This window comes from Xyrauchen texanus, chromosome 20 (assembly GCF_025860055.1).
Source record: "Xyrauchen texanus isolate HMW12.3.18 chromosome 20, RBS_HiC_50CHRs, whole genome shotgun sequence".
In the NCBI taxonomy this organism is placed as follows: Eukaryota; Metazoa; Chordata; class Actinopteri; order Cypriniformes; family Catostomidae; genus Xyrauchen; species Xyrauchen texanus.
Genome location: NC_068295.1, coordinates 19,437,569 through 19,454,737, shown reverse-complemented (window position 1 = coordinate 19,454,737; position 17,169 = coordinate 19,437,569). Strand labels below are relative to the sequence as shown.

The 17,169-nt window shown below is 37.4% G+C and overlaps 1 protein-coding gene across 5 annotated transcripts in view; it reads right to left on the bottom strand.

Annotated features, from left to right (window-relative positions):
• Window positions 1–2,210: 2,210 nt before the first annotated feature.
• LOC127660994 (potassium voltage-gated channel subfamily KQT member 5-like) overlaps window positions 2,211–17,169 on the bottom strand; it is a 249,356-nt gene continuing 234,397 nt past the window's right edge. For 3 of the 5 annotated variants that reach the window (XM_052151514.1, XM_052151511.1, XM_052151512.1), the window contains 4 exons: window positions 14,298–14,406; window positions 11,928–12,059; window positions 7,800–7,929; window positions 2,211–6,659 (listed from right to left, as the gene is read on the bottom strand). In XM_052151514.1, coding sequence (XP_052007474.1) covers window positions 5,601–6,659; window positions 7,800–7,929; window positions 11,928–12,059; window positions 14,298–14,406 — 1,430 coding nt within the window. In that variant the 3' untranslated portion in view covers window positions 2,211–5,600. Of the gene's footprint in view, window positions 6,660–7,799; window positions 7,930–9,330; window positions 9,439–10,877; window positions 11,114–11,927; window positions 12,060–14,297; window positions 14,407–17,169 lie in introns of those variants that run through there. The other 2 variants (XM_052151510.1, XM_052151513.1) reach the window with 2 other exon arrangements.

Below are 17,169 nucleotides of genomic sequence, written 5' to 3'. Positions count from 1 at the left end.
TTAATACAATCATACAAGAACAAGACTATGTTTAGTCGAAGTGTCGCTCACGGACGACCATGAGTCACTGATTGAAGGCAGCAACAAGTCGATCAATTTCAGCTCACGTGATCCCTATCGAAAATTTAGCATGGCAACCACAATTTCCGTTAAAAGAAAATGCGATAAAATTACTGCTGTAAAAATCACAAGTTAAAATAGCGTCTCTTTCAAACAGTGAAAAGGCTTTTAGATTTTGTTTTAATATTTTGAATAATTAATTTTTCTTTATTTTTTATGGAGTAGCAGTATATGATTAAGTTTATAATTATATATATGTTAAAGTTTTTTTTGTTGTTGTTGTTTTACGGGAATATGCTAAGTTAAAAAAGGTCTAGTCCGGTATTTTGGTTAAAAATGCAATACATTTTTGTAAACGATTTTATGTATCATTGGTGCACAAGCTTTAACAACTTGTGACCCACATAACCATGGATATTAAAGAGAAAATAGGCTAAGTAAAGGCCAATGAAATGTGCAATATAACGATTACATTTTAACTATTATTTACACACAAATTTAATTGATAATTAGAGGCCACCTAAAAGTTATCCATAAGACTCCAGTTGTTTAATCCATGTCTTCAGAAGCGATATGATAGGTGTGGATAAGAAACAGTTAAATATTTTAGGGGGCTTTCACACTGGGCATGTTTGCTGCATTCCGATTCCAAGTGCGATTGTTCCTGGTGCCCCCCGCAGTGTTGGTCTGGTTTCACACTCACTTTATTCTATGGAACCCTGGTCCATTTGCATTCATCTTACAACATCACAAACACGCATGGAGAACACAATGCGATTCATCATACTTAAAAATTTTTTGGTGCCATTATGCACAGCAGAGCGAACGACAACTGCGTATATGTGCGCTTCATGGTGTAACTCATCAGATATCCAGGGGAAGGTGGCTTGCTACAGCATTTTTTGAGACCGCTGATTGCAAGGAATTCATTTGCATCTTTGTTTACACTGCACGCTTACACTCGTGTCCAATGTGAAGATATCGCCACTGTCATCTCCTATTATACCCTATATTTATTACCTATAATAGTATTTATATATAGTATTTATCAGATAGACAGACAGACAGACTGTATTTATAGTGTTGATTGTACTTGTATGTCATTGTTGTGTCATTAAGTTTTTGGGATATTCAGGAATGAAAAATGCATGCGCAGGTTACTTTACTTCCTGAACAAGTGCGCACCCGAGTCCGAGTTGCTACAGTTCTGTGGCGGGGCGGAGGGCTGGGTTGTGATTTCGCACACCCGGCCCCTAATCAGGCTAATCAAGCCTTCGAGAGGGATAAAGGCCAACTCGAGACTGCAGTGCGAGAGAGAGATTTACAGACAGCTGTCCGACACCTGTGTGTGTGTGTGTGTTTGTCTTTTTGGTTCAGTTTTAAATTAAACTATTATTTATATTGTCAAGCTGGTTCTCACCTCTTCTTTCCCTTGAACCCCCCTTAAAAGTTCCAATGCAACCGAACTCAGACCACCTCCTACAAGTAGTCTCGGGTTCGTACCACGGTGCGCTCCCCTTTCCGCATGACAGCTTTCACATTACCAATTTTTCATGCGAACCGTGCTCTGTTTCGAACTAAACTGCCAGTGTGAAAGCACCCTAATTTCCAAATCACCTTTTTTTTTTACCATAAATCTCCTCTTTCAAATGTGAAAATAAAAGTGGACATTTATAGTGAAATACAGATGCATATTGGGCATTTTTTACTATAAATCTCCAGTTTCACATTCTTCTACTTTTGTTTATGGTGATTTGTATTCTTTGTGCGTATCACCACCTAATGGTCAGGGATGATAATTTATAGTAAAAAAGGACTTAAAAATTGATCTGTTTCCCACCCACACATCATACCGCTTCTGAAGATGTGGATTTAAACAATGGAGTCCTATGAATTACTTTTATGTGGCCTTTATGTGATTTTTAGAGATTCAAATGTCTGGTCACCATTCACTTGCATTATAAGAACCAACAGAGCTGAGATATTGTTCTAAAAATCTTGTGTTTTCTTTCACCAAGAAAGGCGGCACTAGGCAGCATATATCACTAGGATTTCCAAAGGTAAGGGTAAGGGAATGACAATTAATACTTTTAACAAGCAAAGCAAGAAAATAAATAAACAGACATTTACATCAAGTACAGTAGGTTTAGTTTCAAGTCTTTTGTTTATTTAAGTATTATAATAGTCATAAATTTAAATTTTGCATTTTCAATCCCAGAGCATCAACTCTGTCATGTGCACAATGATTAAATAAATTATTCTGAATGACAGAGAACGCTAACAACGCTTATCAAGCATGTATATTAAGGCTAGTTTCTGTGTAATAAATTATTTGATCTAGTGGTTAAACAAAGAAATGTTGCTTTATCCGGCAGACGCTTAAAGTTCACATCCAAACAGTGAATGTGCAATTAACGAAAAATAAACAACGATTTTAATACAAGTTCAAGGTAAGAGTGCTGTTATGAATACAGAAGTTTTATGACTGTTAAATAAAATGCAAAAAAGGCACCATAAAACATTGAATTACAAATGAAAGAAAACATACAGAAAAGTTATAACAAAAATTATATGAATTATATAATGTGTTTAGAAGACTAATGTTTCCATCCAACCCTTTTCTGCAATTCAAGCGTGAATTCCACAGCTGTTGACATTTTCTCAATTCAATTTTCAGTTTTATGAGCATAATATGCATCACAACTGGATTATAAATCATCTTTAAAGCATATTCGTGTTAAAACAATTTATCACATTTGCAGGTTTCCTTTACACATCTGAACAGTTGTGCTTCCAATTGAACAGTGCCAAAAACATCTTCAATGTATAACTCAGATGCCTTTAACGGAGAAAAAACAATTAACAGCTAATCATGGTTATCTTTCTACATACACGTAATAATGATATACACGTTACATTTTAGGTTAAATACAAACATTTTAGTTAAAGCACTTATTACCATTCAGAATTATGGGATAAAAAATTTAGAACAGAGGTTCCAATGCTGAGGTTCAGGTATAAGATGCCTGCTTGCTACAGAATTTAAAAGCTGTCAGAAAATACAACAGAAATTAAATATTGCTGCACTTCTATTCAAAACACATCTGTGTAAATTTCAACATGATAGGCAAATCATTTCTCATTAAATGGATGCCGGTTACAAAGCAATTACAAAGCATATAAAAATGGTTCATTATGATATTGTGACTGTTGAATTGTGTAATCATGATAACGAATCTGTTTTCTTCCTAATTTTTTACATTTTAGAAGCCAAATGTCCACATGAGGACTCTGAAATTAAACCAATTGTCACAAATACCACACACCTCACAGGACCATGCATGAGACCATCCCTCAATAGCATTCAGCTTTCTTCATATGCTAAACCTCTAAGGTTTTAAAACATATATTTAAATTAAGAAAACACATCTCTGTGCAGGCTACATTTTGAATATATTTAATCTGTATTCTGAAGTCCCTTGCAAACCCTGCTGAGGTTTGCATAGTATCACGGCTTAATGTGGTTTGGACAAGACCATCTGGTTTTCTGCTATTACTCCCATAATTCTTTACATATGCCAGTAAATGGATGACAAAACATTTAGAAGGAAGCGAGAAATTAATCCTAATGCTGAGTGAGGGTTTATTAGTATATGTGCATACACACATTTATTCCTATTTGCTGTTGCCTTTTAAACATGCCGTTCCCATGCAAGGTTGAAAGAAGAGTTCATTCAGTACCATATTCCTTAAAGGGATAGTTCACCCAAAAATGAAACTTTTGTTATCATTTACCTCATTTGTTCTAAACCCATATGACTGTTCTGTTCTTAGTGGAATACCAAAAAGAGATGTTAGACAGAAATTTCACCATTCACTTTTGTTTGGATTGGATGGACAAAAGAAGCAATAAAAGTGAATGGTGACTGAGGCTATCAGTCCCTAACATTGTTTCTAGCATCTCCTTTTGTGTTCCACAGAAGAAATTAGGGGTGTAACAGTTAGAATTTCTCATGGTACGGTTTGTATCACAGTTTTAGGGTCACGGTTTCGGTATGGTTCGGTATTTGCTTTGTTCCAGAAAAATATTACTGCCAAATCCAAAGAATAATCTATTTGGTAAAAACTTCAACAGGTTTTCTCTTAAATAACAATCATTGTTTAAAAATGGCATTTGTAGTAAAATCAATGTAGCCACAATATAAACATGGTTACTGACATTGTTACAAAATATAGTAAAATCATGGTTAGTTTATAAAAATGACGGTTATAAAACGATGGTTAATTGTATCAAAACAATGATTTCTGCTCAGTAAACCATGGTGACAGCAGTCATGGTTACTACAATTTTACTATAGTAAAACCATTGTCAACATTTTAACTTAGTACCTGCTCTAATATGCTATATGCATCAAAATAAAGTGCACTTCAAATTCATCTCAACATATATTCAATATTCGTAAGCTGTACATTATAATAGAAGGAATAAACTTGCTATTAAAATGCATATGAGAGGGGATGTTGTGATAATGCTGCTTGAGTATTTTAATAATATATGGAAATCCCACATGAACACCCTAAGCACTTTAGTTATTGTTTCATGTCTGTCCGAATTAGCACTTAATGCCTGCTTATAAATGGAAGGGACAGTGTAAAGTTTCGGCTCACCCTTTCACTGGGTGATAACGATTAATCGTGTATATATGTATTACTATAACAGCATCTTAATGATATTATTCAAAGCACATTATTGATGCTCGCGATAGATTACAGCCGCTCGAGGAAACAGGAAGAACTTACGAGCGTGTTTAAAATAAACCCTCATGTGCATTATTGACATATATTACCAGTATTCAGCACTCGTGTCGAGCGATGTCTGCAAACAGTGCCTGATTTGTAAACGTCTTTTCATTATCGCTGTTGGAATTGACTGCAAAAAGAAAATGTTCCCAGAAAGGAGAAATGGAGGGGGCTTTTCTATCAGTGGCTTGTTTTTTCAACTACACACAATGCTTGCAGAACAGTGATGTCATCAAGTTGACCCACGTGAAACAGGTGGAGTGTATCCATCTACAGATCCATTCAGGTGCATTAGCGGAGGTTGTAACTGTGCCTGTTTGCGTCTGTTTGACACAATGTTTTCTTCACCAAACCTTGTGCTCCAGATGTGTCATTAAACTTGAGGTGAACCAACCGTGGTGCCAGTACTTTACCAAACCGTGGGCGGTTTTTGTACCGTTACACTCCTAGAAATAAAGTCATACAGGTTTAGAATTTTTGGGTGAACTATCCTAATCATTAATTCTTCTAATGCTTCTTTTCAATCAGTTTCCAACTGATATTGATTCTCTTATTCTATTTTTGACAAATTACCCATGCATTGACATGTACGTACGAACATACACTTATGAATTTGTCTGTTTTTGTGCGTGTGTGAAAACAAGATGTAGAGTGCATTGGACACTCCATTTCCTTTGGGAAAAAAAGCACATGGGGGACATTGTGTCCACACTCCTCAATGAGGTCCCTGTGCTCAGTGGTTACTCCAGGCAAACGTGAGGCAAGGTAAGGGACTCTGGGCTATCTCTTGGTCCAGCCTGGCTGGATGATAGCCCTCTGGCTCCTGTCCGTAGCAGCTCAGATGAGAAGGTTGTATCGGTGCTTTGTTGTTGATTGATGAGGTAGTGGTCACAATCTGTGGCCTCCAGCTCTTTATCATTGATGTACAGCTCTGTATCATCCCAGTCGGCCAGTGGCTCTGGGTCACTAGATTCATTGTTTCTGTTGCCGCTAGTGGATAGGCTGGGATGACAGTCCGCAGCAGCTGGTAGCATGAGATTCTGAGCAGATAGAGACTTCCCAAGCCCACGTTCAACCTGCAGTGAAGCAGATGTTGTGGTAGATATGAGCCTCAAAGGGTCAATATCAAGGCTCAGGTGTCTTCTCCAAGACCCTTCTTCATTGGGGCTGCGCTCTGGCTTATTCCACAGCTGTACCGTGGTTTCAAGAATCTCAGCCTTTCTGTCTGACTGGACCTCAGTTTGAATACCCAACAGGCAAGTGTCTGGACACTCTGCCCTGCTCTCCTGTAATGTTTCTGGGATAAGGCTGGTAGGCCGGCCCTGAGGCGGTGGTACTATAGGCGGGAGCTGAAGAGTTGTGGTTGAATGGACAGTCGGAATAGGCCTAGTCAGATCAGTGAACCGCAGGTGACTTCTTGAAAGGTTGTTGGGGGTGAGAATGGGAGGAGGGGAACCTGGGTAGAAACTGTCTGAACTAGAAGGTTGATTGTTGAGTAGGGGGGAGGGTGGAAAGGAGGAGGCTAAATGTGGGTAACCAGTACCCAGGTTTAGTTCACTGGGAGCCAGGGCAAGATGCAGGCCATGGTGAAGGTTACTGCTGCCAGAGTGAGACACTCCACTATTAAGCTGGGAGGAGGAGGACAAATCCTTGCTATGGATGGAACTTTGGTAGTCAGATGTCTGATCCAGCTCGAACAGGGGAAAGGCAGATAGACCCAGCATTGAGGAGGGACCCTTCTGCAAAACTTGACGATAGATATCCAGCAATGAGTCCAATTTTGACTCAATGGACTGCACCTAGATTATATAAAGAATACAAATCAGTAGGGATGTCTTAAAATATAGATTATAGATTAACACGTTATTTTATCTATATATTTTTAAGGCATCAATATGTTAAAATTAGCCTAGCTTTAAATTAGAAGCCTAATTTGCATGCTTTCCTATATACTCAGTCAGCCATCTGTTTAACAGACTGGCATAATAATGCCGGGAGTCCACAAGAGTGTGATATACTGTAACATTTACTGAAGCCAGTCGTGGGTAGGAAAGGCACCGGAATCGCACACAGAGGACAAGCTGATGCAGCACAGCATATGTCAGTCCTAAGTTACTTCAAGAATGAACAAGGTGATGTTGATTCGTTTGCAGGTTAGTGTATAAAACTGGAGTACCTGCACAAATTGAACGATTCGAAATGGCAATGTTTATTATGATGTGTAGGCTATATGAAAGGTACATATAAAACAATATATCATCCAATGATGGCTAGAGTAAATAATCTTTGTCCTTTGATAATGATTTGGGTTAAAGTTATGGAAAAATATGTGAGTTGCGCTCTGTGGCAATGCAGAACTTTGACGCTGAGCATTGGCAGTGTGTGCTTACCTTTGTAGAATATAATTATTATGAATTTTAGAACACACCTTGTCATCTGTCAGACACGTCTGGTTTGTGACCCCATTAAATTAACCCTGCCGCTCCCACTCTACCAAAGTTGTGTTGAGAAATAAGGTCGGAAAGATAAAGACTATTGTGCAACAAGCAGCCCTATTTATATCTGGAAAAAAAAGATCCCGATATATTGATAATCGACGGGAAAATCTTCTGATTATTAATGTGTGAAAAAGGCATCTATCACAAGCCTAAAAAGCTGATAAAACAAATTCACATTACATTTTTTGCAGTTGCAAGGTGAAAAAAATATTATGCAGAGATTGTATAATACCAGAGACAGCATGAAAATGTAAAATGAATGGGTTGTAATACTCAATATGTGGCTGTAGGAATGGAAGTCCTGCCTTTCAGATAAAAGAGACAATCTGCTTTTTGATACAGTTATAAAGTTTATTTTAAATGCACATTAACCAAACAAGCCTAAAAATGTGTTCAAGTATGTTTCATATACCATCGCATTCATGTGACCAATTGACTTACTTGTCTTTCAACTTTACAGACACGGCCGAGCATACTCATGTCATGCTCCAGGGACTCCCCTTCTTGGAGGATTTTCTCTCTGCCTTTCTTGTCTACAGAAATCTGTCCCTTTCCCAGTATCTGATCCACCCTATGAGACAAAAGAAGTGATTTTAAGCACACATAAAGGTACACCTTTACACTGTTGTTACTCTAGCTCGAGCACGGCACATCGCAGCAGGATAAAACCTGATTCAGGTTAGTGAATAAGAAATTAAGTTAGTTCATCAATATCTTTTTCATTTTTAAAAAGAGAGCAGAAAAGATCTGTCAATGTATTTCTGTAATTGGTGTATTTAAAACAAATTCGAATTATTAAAGGTATTATTTATGTACATTCTCTGTCACTTGGTCTGTGCAAGACTTGGCTGATATAATGCACTCAATATACCTAAATCAGCTGGTTAAAATGCCCACATCATAGCTGGTTGCAGGTCATATTAGAGGCAGATTCTCATTTGGAGTCATTTTAATTTAGAGAACATTGTAATATGTCTCTACGAACAAGATAAGTCACCAATAAATTAAGCCCAATCTCCTGGCTTTAAATTTCAAATGTGTTTAACCTATATTTTCTAAAAGTAAAATTTGTTAATGTTAATGGTTACATTTGCATATTTATTGCATCAAAGCTAACAGATATGAAATAAAAGTCACAAAACTCCAATTTTGATTTCATGGGGTCAAATGCTGTAGGTCCAATGGGATTGCATGTTTCAGTATGTGGTTATGTATATGTCAGGTGTTAGAAAAAGTGTATTATGCTTCAATGTCTCTCCAAATCCATCATGCAGTAGCAGTTTGAGTTAAACAAAGAGTAATCACATGAATCTACATCAATTGGCTTCACCAATCAGAATGTTTGTTACACAATTAATAGATCACCTTGATTGACAAACAAAGCTAAAATCAGGGGGGCAGGTCCAATGGTGAAGATTATATGGCCTTTTAAAATACACCAAAACGAGAGAGGTTCATAACACACCCAGATTTTGTATTCTGCTTTCTAATTTAAGGAATAGTTCACCCCAAAATGTAATCATTTAATGTAATGTAATCATTACTCATTTACTCACCCTTACTTACCCATCATTTACTCAGCCTCATGTTCAAAACTTGCATGATTTTCTTTTTGATGCTAGGCAGAATGTTAGTCTCAGTCACCATTCACTTTCATTGCATGTTATTTCATATAATAAAAATAAACGGTTACTGAGGCTGTCAAAATTTTGCTTAATGTCACCTTTTGTGTTTCACAGAAGAAAGTCAGTCACACAGATTTGGAACAGCATGAGGATGAGTAAACAATGTTTTTATTTTTTTAAACTAGTGTAATAGTTCCAGTTATGATAACATATGGTAAAATAACCCTTCAATATTGAATAGCTCCAGTTATATACATCTTCATCATTAGAACCCCATACACAGTATGCATTGTTTCAGGTAAGTATAGCCCCAAGAGCGGTTCCCCAGCCTTCTACAGGCCTCTGACCCAGAGTGCTTCGTCCTGCTTTGGCTGTAATACAAGTGTAGAGAGGGAGAGGAAAGGTTCCTGGCTTTGGTGCCAAGTGTCTGATGTGGACGCACAGGTGTGGCGAGTCTGGATGAGAAAACACATTGGGGTCAAATAAAGTTTTTAGGTTGTCTCGTTAGAGAAAAAGAGAGAGATGGTTAAAGACAAAGTGCTTATGGCACCATGGCACAGTACTGCTACTGACCTCAGCTACACGCAATTCACAAAGACACATGAATGATCAAGCCACAGGCAACTCAGCATCTCAGGCCAAATCCACACTAATCCATTTTCAGTTTCCTACCATTATTGTTTTCCAAAGAGTAATGGAGAGCGTTTTCTAAATGCTCTGTTTTCGGTGGAGGAAAACGCCATTCTAGTGTGGATGAGAGGCGTAAACATAGCGAAGTCAATGCGTTTTCAAATGAAACGTACTAGTGGACATGGCCTCAGAGATGACAAAGAGTTCTATAGTTAGGTTAACATCTAATGGATTGCTATTGAAAGTCAATCACTGAGACTAAATGTAAGTTCTAAATGATTGCCCAATCAAATCTAGCTGACAGCAGTGGATTACATACCTACTGTTAGGCTGAGCTTTTAAATCTACTTTTTTGATTAGGAGGGCATTCCATGCAGGACATTTTTTTACAAACTGTACAAAATTTGTATTACTTTATATTTAGAAAATTACACTGAAATAGTGTTTTTCTTAATCACTATTTATGTTTCTTTATCTTCTTCAGTAATATATCCTAGCATCCCTATTATAGATGTTAAGGTTGCTAGGAATAACATATTCCCATGGCAAATCTTTGTGTAAGTGTAAATCTCACAAACTTTGCTTCTCAGTTCAACTGAAATGCTGATTAAGAAAATAATTTTTTCAGTGTAAATAAATACAAAATACTAGCGAAAGTAGGTACGTATCAATCTAAAAGTTAGTCCTATAAACAGGCCCATTAATGCACTGCATCACGATTACTGTATGTTAGTTTTTGCTCTGTCTAAAATTACTAAAAAGGGAGACAATTTTAAATGAATAGTGGAGAAATTTAGGAGAGGATGTGTTGGATAGAGCTAACAGCTTGAGGCTCTGGGTCAGTGACAAATCAAATACCTAGTGTTCAGCCTTTAAAGCTGAAGTATGTAACTTTTTCTGTGCTAAAATACTACCTCCTATTCAAGCTTAATATGCAAAGACAACTTAAAGCAGTTAATAAGTACATTTTCTTGAAAAAAGTAAGCTCTGTCTCTTTGGCACTATGAAAATGTCTCTGTTTGTTTTGAGCAACCTGTCCATACAAACACATTTACATTGACTCAACCAATGGTGTGAGTTGGGGGCGGGACTATCTCTTTGTTTGACCAACAGCTGATGGGGGGAGGGGGGTGTATTCAGAAAGCTCTTTTGGGAACAAAGTTTATTTTTGCAATTCTGTTTGGTGGCGCTAGTGGCGTTGAAATGACATACTTCAGCTTTAAGTTTAACACTGTTTTAAAACTTAAATTGTTGTGTTGTTGAAACCAGTGTCCATTACAAGAGGGTAATGATCACGGAGGAGCTAGACACGCAGCCTCAGCAATTTACTTTTTTCTGTATGTTTAAGAGTTAAAAGAGTTTAGAATAGGGGACTGTGGGTCAGCTGACCCTGGGGCAGTCTGTTTCCTCTTGGCCTGGCTGTAATACAAGTGCAGGGAGGGAGAGGAAAAGGTCTTGGTTTTGCTGCTCAGAGTCTGTGGACCCACAATGGTGTCCAACCTGAATGGGAGAGCGCAGACAGGAAGGTAACATGTAGATGTAGAAGGTATTTAACTGCATAAGAAATCATAGTAGTTTATCAATTTTCTGTACTTTGAAACTCTGTGAATATCTGACAAATGAATTGTATGTGTGCCTCATAGAGTTTGTAAACCGCATATTTATTCCTTACACCTCCTGTCAAAGTTTTGGACACACTTGAGCATAAGTGTGAAACATTTCTCATAATCAGAAAAACCTATTTATATATAGAGTATGCTTAAATGTTGAATATATATATATATATATATATATATATATATATATATTTTTATTATTATTAATTTAAAAAAATCTTACAATTTTGAAAGTTTATGCCTATGTGTGAATTTCTCAACAAAACATGACATTTTATGTTTATTATATTATTATTTTAAATGCATAAGCTTCTCAGCATACAAGGGCTTCAATGCTGTTTAAAAAGCATCCTAGGTGAATATGTCATGAAGTTGGTTAAGAGAATGCCCAGAAAGTGCAGAGCTGAAATCAAGGTAAAGGGTGGATATTTTGAAGAAACTAGGTATAAGATTGTTTTGAATTCATTTACATTTCTGATCACTATATAATTACCATTCCTCTATTTTATAGCTTTGATGACTTTACTATTAATATTAGCTACATTTGTAAAATAGTAATAAAATATAAGTAGGTGTGTCCAAACTTTTGACTGGTAGTGTATACAGTATATTTACAGTATATCTGATTATATAAATACCTCAATTGGTCATTATGCATAAATACCAAAGTTATAAAACTAGGTCTTGTCAGTTCTCACCTAGTCTGAAGACTCTTGATACGACACAACATATCCAGGTGACCAGCAGAGTATTGCTCAATCACATCCTTCACATCATACGGTCGCAGTGTCTCTTTAAATTTCTTCTTGGCCACATGGAATTTCATTATCCTGTCAATTGAGAAACAAGAAAGATTTGAATAATCTGACTAATCTTTGATCAGAAATTACAAAAACTACACAAAAAAGAGGCAGATGTCTCAGAGATAAGAAAAAGTAAACATGCATCTTTTGACACAGTCAAAATCTAATCTTGATCATGACAAACAAAATGTATTCCCCGTTTTGCTTGCAAAAATTTTTGTATACTAAATATTGTGCATATACCAAGCACTTTTGAGTAGGCTATACCATGGCATAGAGAACCTAAGTGGGCCCCCTTTGTAACAGGGCCCAAGATTGTCACCGCTTGATGACGGCCCTGTACTCTGGAACTGATCAAAGTCTTTTGAGGTTAATCTTCTGGAGAAGTTTGGCTAAACAGCAAACCTGTTTGCAACTATTAGACTATCTTGTGCAAGTTTGATCATAACCATTAGAGGGCAGCAATAAGTCACAAATACAACATCCTAGTTTACTGTATCTCCACAAAAAGAGAGAAAAATAGGATCAGATTTACCACTGTTTTAAAAACAGCAAGGCTCATGCTGAAGTGAAGCTATGTGTTGTGAAAGACATTAGCTTTGTAAACACTTTTTAGCTTTGGGTGACTACACTAAACCCCAAACCATTTTATGTGCAAAGTTCTTTAGAGCAAAGGTGCAACTGCAAATATTGACACAATGGTGAACAAAACTCAGTAACATCTTACAGATTGAGACCCCTGTCAGTTTTTCAAATCACTCAGATACGCATCATGTCAGATGAGCTGGTGTGTAAGCAGAACTGCCTGTGAGCCAGTCCATCTGACACCCTGGGAAAAAGACATAGGGAAAATCTCAGCCCCCTGCCCCCATGAGACCTAATAGTTAGGGGCATTGCGAGTGAAATGAGAAGTTGCCTGAAGCAACAATTAGTGAGCTCTCCCAGCAGGAAAGAGACAGTGAAGATGTTCTTGCTCTAGTGTGATACTCACTAAAAGAGCAGGGTGGGCAAAGTATGGGTCGTCAACCCATGTGACCACAGTGTGAATACAAGTGATTTGTTTGTCCACACTGAATGCAAAAATGCTGCATGACATGACCGAAATTCAGAACATTTAATATAGAGTTATGTGAAACAGGATTTTGGACCAATGAGGTTTCACTGTGAGTAACCCAATGCAATGTCACAGAAATAGAAACCAAGTGACCGGAAAAATGTCTTGTCACAGTTGAGGCTAGTTAGGGCAAAAACACAGATAAAAGTCCTTTTCATACTGACAGCGAATAAATCGTTGGAGGTTGTGGAGTTTCCATGCTGTTTGTTGCTAGTAGGTATTCCTACTCAACTGTTGTCTGCACTCCCATTGGTGGTCGCTGTATTTCTTCGCTGCTCATTTACATAAAGTTGAACTCTGCTTAACTTTTTCATATCTGTATTAGGGCTGTCGATTTAACACATTATTTCAGCGTAATTAATTATATAAAATATAACGTATTCGAAATGTGTACACAATTAATCTTGTCCCCGGACCATAATAAGGAAAATTCCTAGCATCGAAGCAATTCAAGCTTGAAGTACCACCTGTTTTGTCCGGGGGCCAGTAAGCAAAACTCCAGCTATATTGGCAATGCACAGCTTATACAGAGAACAAACCAAAAACCACACTCACATGTTCTTGCCTATGAGGACACGTTCTAGTCTGTATGTTGGCTTGACAAAGCCAACATACTGTTATTCCAAAAACTTTGTTAAAATTATTATTATAATTTTTTTTAAATCCCTAAACCAAAATCACAACTCAACACATTTTCTCCACATAGAGCTTTCTTGCTACAGCCACCAAATTTGGTACAAACATTCAGACTGTTCTGGAATAGTGAGCAGTTCTTTTCTAATTGATCAGACTTAAGGTTTCTGCACAGCGGATGATCAAAATCACATAGACTTACATTGACGGAATGTTCAAATGGGCCATAAGCATTCTCGTTAATATAAATTCTAACTAAATTCAAACTCTAATGTAAACAAACCCTCACAGTCCTTTAATCTGCTTTAAATTGCTCTCTATCTATCTGACTTTTTATCTTACTATCTATGTGACAGTCAGAATCTCAAGCTAGATAGCTGGCTTTTTGTCTTACCGTGAATATATATGTCATATATGTATATCCATCAAACTTCAACTTTTAAAACTGGTTTGAACTTTCAGACTTTGTCAAGCCAAAGGTAATCTTTCAGTGCAGTGCTGACTGAAGCCAGTCTCACCTGATTGCCCTGATGACTGCTTTTAGAGGAGCAGACAGATCTTCCACAGTCACATCACAATGGCAACCCTTCTCATCAAAAGCATCATCGGGTCCAAGATTGGTGTCAGCTGTAAGATCAAGAAAGGAAGACAATTTGAAATCATATTAAGCAGAAAGGTTTTTTTGTAGTGGATCCTCACTGATCTTGAAAAAAGTCTCTGCAGAAGCAAAACTAGGCTGAAGACTAGAGAAAGCCAAGCTTTCATCAACATATCTATGAATCAACATAGCATTCAGAGCAAATTATTTCCTCAACCCCCTCACCTTCACAGTCCACTCTAATCTTTACAGCATACACACAGGAAGTAAGCGCCTCTGTATTGAAACATTAAATTAAGTCGGGAGGCAACAAAACCTTTTTTCATTAAAAACATACATTTTTTGGTCATGATTATATTGAGCACAACTGATAATTCTTTAGATGTCACTATCAGTGTATTTATTAATAGATACCAACTTCAAAGAGATAGTTTACCCAAAACTGAACATTTTTATTCACTCGTATGTTGTTCTATAAACATATGACTTTCTTCCTTGGAACACTAAAGGAGATGTCAGGCATAAGGTAGGTCAGTCACCATTTACTTTTCTTGCATTTTTTCCCATACAATGAAAGTGAATGGTGGCTGATACTAACATTATGCCCAATGCTGCCTAGTCTTTCTTTGTGAGTTGCATAGGTTAGGAACAACATAAGGATTAGTAAATTATGTCATATTTTTTATTTTTTTGGTGAACTATCCCTTTAAGGGCTTAAGTGTGAATCAAAAAGAAAAGGTCTGTCCAAATGTATCTTTAGATGATGCTTTTAGGACTGATTGAATTCTTCCATCTAAAACTATGGAAGTAACTGTAGATGGGATTGGTGACCTTTAGTCTCAGAAATAATTGCATGGCACAGATAAATGGCAGAAGATGAAAGATTGCAATCAAAATGTGAAGCAAAAGGTTTTTAAAAGTTAAACGGTGCCTTATAGGCCATATCATCTGTGGTAAATCTACACTATGTGTTACAGTCAGGTCCATAAATATTGGGACATCGACACAATTCTAATCTTTTTGGCTCTATACACCACCACAATGGATTTGAAATGAAACGAACAAGATGTGCTTTATTTGCAGACTTTCAGCTTCACCAAGTGAAATGCATGCTCAATCGGATTCAGGTCAGATGATTGACTTGGCCATTGCATTACATTCCACTTCTTTCCCTTAAAAAACTCTTTGGTTGCTTTCGCAATATGCTTCGGGTCATTGTCCATCTGTACTGTGAAGCGCCGTCCAATGAGTTCTGAAGCATTTGGCTGAATATGAGCAGATAATATTGCCCGAAACACTTAAGAATTCATCCTGCTGCTTTTGTCAGCAGTCACATCATCAATAAATACAAGAGAACCAGTTCCATTGGCAGCCATACATGCCCACGCCACGACACTACCAACATCATGCTTCACTGATGAGGTGGTATGCTTTGAATCATGAGCAGTTTCTTCCTTCTGCATACTCTTCTCTTCCCATCACTCTGGTACAAGTTGATCTTTGTCTCATCTGTCCATAGGATGTTGTTCCAGAACTGTGAAGGCTTTTTTAGATGTTGTTTGGCAAACTCTAATCTGGCCTTCCTGTTTTTGAGGCTCACCAATGGTTTACATCTTGTGGTGAACCCTCTGTATTCACTCTGGTGAAGTCTTCTCTTGATTGTTGACTTTGACACACATACACCTACCTCCTGGAGAGTGTTCTTGATCTGGCCAACTGTTGTGAAGGGTGTTTTCTTCACCAGGGAAAGAATTCTTCGGTCATCCACCACAGTTGTTTTCCGTGGTCTTCCGGGTCTTTTGGTGTTGCTGAGCTCACCGGTGTGATCTTTCTTTTTAAGAATGTTCCACACAGTTGATTTGGCCACACCTAATGTTTTTGCTATCTCTCTGATGGTTTGTTTTGATTTGTCAGCCTAATGATGGCTTGCTTCACTGATAGTGACAGCTCTTTGGATTTCATATTGAGAGTTGACAGCAACAGATTCCAAATGCAAATAGCACACTTGAAATGAACTCTGAACCTTTTATCTGCTCCTTGTAAATGGAATAATGAGGGAATAACACACACCTGGCCATGGAACAGCTGAGCAGCCAATTGTCCCATTACTTTTGGTCCCTTAAAAAGTGGGAGGCACATATACAAACTGTTGTAATTCCTACACCGTTCACCTGATTTGGATGTAAATACCCTAAAATTAAAGCTGAAAGTCTGCAGTTAAAGCACATCTTGTTCGTTTCATTTCAAATCCATTGTGGTGGTGTATAGAGCCAAAAAGATCAGAATTGTGTCGATGTCCCAATATTTATGGACCTGACTGTATTTAGAAGGGTATGAAGCCAGTGTGGTAGCACAGCTGTATATGAGAAACATAGTTCTGAGCTCATAGGCCTCAAACAGGGCTGAAGCCTACAGATCGCTGCTGCCACCAAGATGCTCATTTGTACCTTTGTGAAATCTTCTATATAGGGCTGCTTTTGTGGAAATGAAATGTATTGGAAATACAATAATTAAAAATACAATACAATAATTATTTTGATACAATAAACAGAAAATATGATCAGCTGCCATATCACTTCTTTCCACTCAGCTTGTTGTTTTGGACCAAAAGCTCCACATACTTTATAATGTATATGTGAACGGCTGGTTAAAATCCAACAATACATTTATTTTTACATTTATGCATTTGGTAGACGCTTTTATCCAAAGCGACTTACAGTGCACTTATTACAGGGACAATCCCCCCCGGAGCAACCTGGATTAAGTGTCTTGCTCAAGGACACAATGGTGGT